Here is a 4,400-nt window from a genome sequence, read left to right as displayed (position 1 = left end):
TTTTTAAGAATATGGGTAGAGTTCGGTTACTAGACATGTTTCAATTTTTTTGCAAACCGAATAACCAGTTCGGTAACCTAGTTTAATATCTTATGGAACCGAACTGTTCTTCATTTCAGGGAGTTCGGTTAAGAAACTAGGGCAACAATAAAACACGTTCTAACCGAACTCAACACTGTAACTTCCATTTGAACCCTATTTTGATGATTACTAATCAATTGAATCGATGAAAATAAAACTAAAATTAATGGGTTTGTCGGGAAATACCTGCGAATCGGTCCCATGGAAGATTCAGGGTTCTTCTTGCGACTTTTACACCGAATTAAGGCTTCATCTTCCGGATTAAGTTCTTCTTAAATCTGATTTGCTTGATTAGATAGATGTCCTAATAGTGGATCTGATCCTGTGAGCTTTCGAAGAACCATTTATATACTTGATTGATTAATCGACGATGAAAATTTTATGAATCGACGATTAATCGATAAAGAAGAGGTTGAGACGAAGAAGAAGATAAGAAGAGAAAATTTGTTTTCTCCCAAAACAGTTTCTGCGGCGTGTAGGGTAGGGAGGAGGTTTGATTTTCTATTTTTGTTAATAGATTCAATTAGGTTAATTTTATTTTTGGATAGTTATTAGTTTAGTTAGGATTTGGGGGCAATTTAGTAATTGTACCGGATTTTAGGACATCCCTTATAAGTATAGGGTAAATGGCTTATAGGACCATGGTCCTCCAAAAAAGCATGGTCCCCAAAAAATCGTTCTTATATTTGAAGTAGCTTTCTTTAAGCTAGTTATTTTTATATTCGACTAGAGCGTCCAAAACCCATCAATGAGACTAAACGTTAATTTCTACATTTAATATTATCACTAGAGGTGAGCATGGGCCGTTATGGACCTGTTTTCACCTCATCCTCATCCACATCCAATCCAATCCAATCCACTATGGATTTCAAACTTGGTATCCGCATCCAATCCAACATCTAACGAATTCGCATCCAATGGATGCACGGATGAACGGATTGGGTGCGGATAATCCAATGGATTTGTGTTAGTTAAAATTTATAATGAAAAAACAAACCTACATATATGACTTCTTACAGAACCTACACATTTTATATATGTATATAAATATAGAAATGTCATGGACAACACTCCAAGCGAACACCTTAAAAATTCCAACATTATCCATATATTTTGTAGAAACTATATAAATGCACTTAATTTAACGGGTATGGATGTCAAACGGATTTTCAAGATTACATCCGAGTCCAATCCGTAATCCGTTGGATTTCAAAAATCTCATCCGCGCCCAACCCATTAACGAACGGTCCGGGCATCCATCCAAATGCGGTTGGTCCCGATTAAATCCACGGATTACGGATAAAATGCTCAGCGATACACTGCAGCGGAGGACCCAAACCACAGAATGTGAATTACACTCCTTTCTTTATGCATCTAATCAGGTAACACTCAACCCAACACCACAAGTTGGCTGGCAAAAAGAAAACTCAAAAGCTATCTCAAGCAAACTAAAAGCTATAAACGAAATCATAGGTTAATAGCAGTGTTGATAAGAGATGTCAACCAACAAGTTAGAGCTAGCCATCCTAATTCCATTATTATACTATACAGATGATCACTGTAATAGTTGATGCCTCTCTTTCTCTTTCTGTTTTTGTTTCTCATATTCTATGAATTTCTTTACCAAGCCTTCACTTAAGTGCCTCAACGATTCGTCTGACATCAATGCCAACCGTTTCTCGGTATCCTTCGGTTTCTGTTGAATAGCCATATTATCGATTACACATAACAATTAACTAACTTCTAAAACGAGTTAAACCATAAAACGCACAGAGGGAAGTTCAGTTTTCACCTCAATAAAACGCACAGCACGAACTTGTTCAACCGTCTGGCGCCTTGGAGCAGTGGCCTCTAATTCCCTTTCTCTCCGTCTCTCATCGCGCACAATCTCGAAGTCTTCAATCTGGCGCTTTATAGATAGCTTGTCTTCCTCCGAAGTCGCACGCCTTAGTGCCACCATCAAACGTGGCCACCTCGAATAGAATTCGAGATCCCTGGTATGGAAGGGATTGATTTCCCTCTGCAAAAAGAATAATAATATTATAAACCAAATCACAATTATATTTAAAGCTGTTAACTTGGTACATCACTGAATCCACAGTATAACAAAAACCTTGTAGTAAGATTCCAAGTTAGCAGGCACACAGAGATCACTAGCTCGAGTAAGCTCATAAGTATCAACAACAGAATGCCAAATACGGTCAGGTGGTTCTGGACCTCTCATTATTGGGTTGAAGAAGCGAGGAACCTCAACTTGTTCATATACATGCATGAAAACGGTATCACGCTTGCGAATTTTATGCTTAAATGTGCATTTTGCAATCCCTTCTAGTCCATGAGTAAGACTTTTCCCCGCAGGCTGCCAGTTAAAGAATACAATCAGAAACACAAAAAACTAGCAATAACATTGCTGCATCGAACACAATATACAACAGAAGGATCCAAAATAAGTGCATATAGTTTGGAGGTTTAGACATTCACTCAGGGTAATAGTTATTGGTTATTTTTAACACATTAATGAAGGTCTCGAACTCTAAAAAACAACTATGTGAACAAACTACTGTAGACCATACAGAAATAGTCAAAGGAATTTTGTGGGTTCATAAATTTCGCTAGCTTAACAGTAAACACAATTTAGATGCACATTAGAGAAGATAAATACGAACACTTGCCACACTAACCTTATCAACCATCCCAGATATTCCTCGTGCAGTCTGAATTTTTGCATCCTTGAAATTAGCAATTTCGAGATCCGATGTGAACATATCCTTTATAAGAGCAGTTTTCTTGAATATCTTATATGGAGTTCCTATCCGCTTGCGCTTCTTCACTATCTTTATGTCATGGTTAAATTCAAGAACAGGAGCCTTTGCTAAAATCCGAAATGCAGCCTGGAAATCCAATTACAATGTACTCAGCAAATTAAATAAAAATCCAAGGAATAATAGAACGATAACATTCTTATCAAGGAATATAATATAATTACCACACTTTTTAACTTAACCAAAACGAATTGCATGGACTTTTAACTTAGAAGAAATACACCATACCTTGTTATCTGCCAGACTTTGTACAACAGCAAGTTCAGTACCGGTAGGTGCAAGAGGGCCCCAAAACGTTGCAAGACAGGGCATGTCTTCCAGGGTGTATTTCAGCACTCGATTTCTGCCATGGCAATCTTCCAGCGTATAAATAGGCCTTGTCTGGTACCGCCTCCAACCAACTGAAACAATGATAGGGTCCTTTGACTTCAATAACTTCATATGCCAACTATGTGGCTCAAGTTTCACCTAGAAGAGAAAACAGTATTCATAAGGGCTTACAGTAGTGAACAGACATAAAGTGTCCCAAAAATACTTTACTATCAAATATTGAAGTATAATAACCTGCATATATCCAACTTTTGCTTCCTCAACAGTGATGCCTCCAACAAGAATAGGCTGACAGGGATCATGATTTTTAACCATCTCAAATGGAACGTCATGGAACTCAAACCTTAAATATGTCCCTGCTCTGAAGCACTCGATCTGCATGTTAGAAAGCTCGTCAAAATCGCTGACCTCGTCTGTGTTTGTCTGCTTCCAAATAAAAGTAGTTAAACAGGGGAAAAGAGGATGAGTAACTAGAGAACCAAAGACTGGATAATTTGAACAAATAACAAGGTTAAGAAACAAATACAAATACCTAATTGCAAAAGGCACTAGGCTAACGTCTTAATAAACATGAATAGAAAGTTATAAACCCTTCGGATTATTCTATAAGACTAGCAAAATTAACATAAAACAATGAAGGAAAGAGAAGTGATGCAATCACTGTAATGATATGAACAGGTTCTCCATTCACAAAAAGTGGTTAAGAATGAAGATCCACAAAGAAGCCATATCAGCCTCCTATTTCAGGAAATCTTGTTTTTCCACATAATGCGGTAGATATATGCAAACCATTTCTTTGACTGATTTAATAAAAATCTACAAAGGAATCACAAGAGCATGAAGTATAGCCATAAAGGGCCTCAAATTCCAGGCGAACTACCTTTTTACAAAATGCAGTATTAATCCCACCAAAAAAAAAAAAATGAAGATTATCAGTCGCCTTTCTAGAGACTAGAAATTAGGTAGGAAGAATAAAAACAGTGGGTACCTTCAGATTATTGGTATCAACAGACGGCAACGCGAAAGGATCAGTTAAGCTTGTAACGCTAGCTAAAGGAAAATCACCAACACCAGCAATATGCACCTGACATAATAACACATTAAGTCAGTTTGTACGTGGAAGGAAAAAATAAACAACTACACGCTAGATATGAAGACAGATATAGT

General features: G+C 37.2%; 1 protein-coding gene across 1 annotated transcript; it reads right to left on the bottom strand.

Moving 5' to 3' along the window:
- Positions 1 to 1,537: 1,537 nt before the first annotated feature.
- On the bottom strand, positions 1,538 to 4,327 carry LOC113342811 (ribosome biogenesis protein BMS1 homolog). Its single transcript, XM_026587225.1, has 7 exons — positions 4,222 to 4,327; positions 3,468 to 3,656; positions 3,132 to 3,371; positions 2,763 to 2,972; positions 2,195 to 2,440; positions 1,874 to 2,101; positions 1,538 to 1,777 (listed from the first exon to the last, which is right to left on the bottom strand). Exons 2-7 carry the CDS (start codon positions 3,612 to 3,614, stop codon positions 1,637 to 1,639), a joined length of 1,212 nt encoding a protein of 403 aa, XP_026443010.1. The 5' UTR covers positions 3,615 to 3,656; positions 4,222 to 4,327; the 3' UTR covers positions 1,538 to 1,636.
- Positions 4,328 to 4,400: the final 73 nt, after the last annotated feature.

This window comes from Papaver somniferum, unplaced genomic scaffold (assembly GCF_003573695.1).
Source record: "Papaver somniferum cultivar HN1 unplaced genomic scaffold, ASM357369v1 unplaced-scaffold_4774, whole genome shotgun sequence".
In the NCBI taxonomy this organism is placed as follows: domain Eukaryota; kingdom Viridiplantae; phylum Streptophyta; class Magnoliopsida; order Ranunculales; family Papaveraceae; genus Papaver; species Papaver somniferum.
The sequence above is the reverse complement of the archived record's forward strand: the minus strand, read 5'-3'. Positions and strand labels throughout refer to the sequence as shown.

What these genes read in the sequence shown, in the direction of transcription:
- LOC113342811 (XM_026587225.1), bottom strand. Translation starts at nt 3,614, where the DNA reads ATGCAGATCGAGTGCTTCAGAGCAGGGACATATTTAAGGTTTGAGTTC. An exon ending in CAAAAGTTGGATATATGCAG is followed by an intron (nt 3,372 to 3,467) that starts GTTATTATACTT and finishes TTTCTCTTCTAG; the next exon opens with GTGAAACTTGAGCCACATAG. An exon ending in ACTTGGAATCTTACTACAAG is followed by an intron (nt 2,102 to 2,194) that starts GTTTTTGTTATA and finishes TTCTTTTTGCAG; the next exon opens with AGGGAAATCAATCCCTTCCA.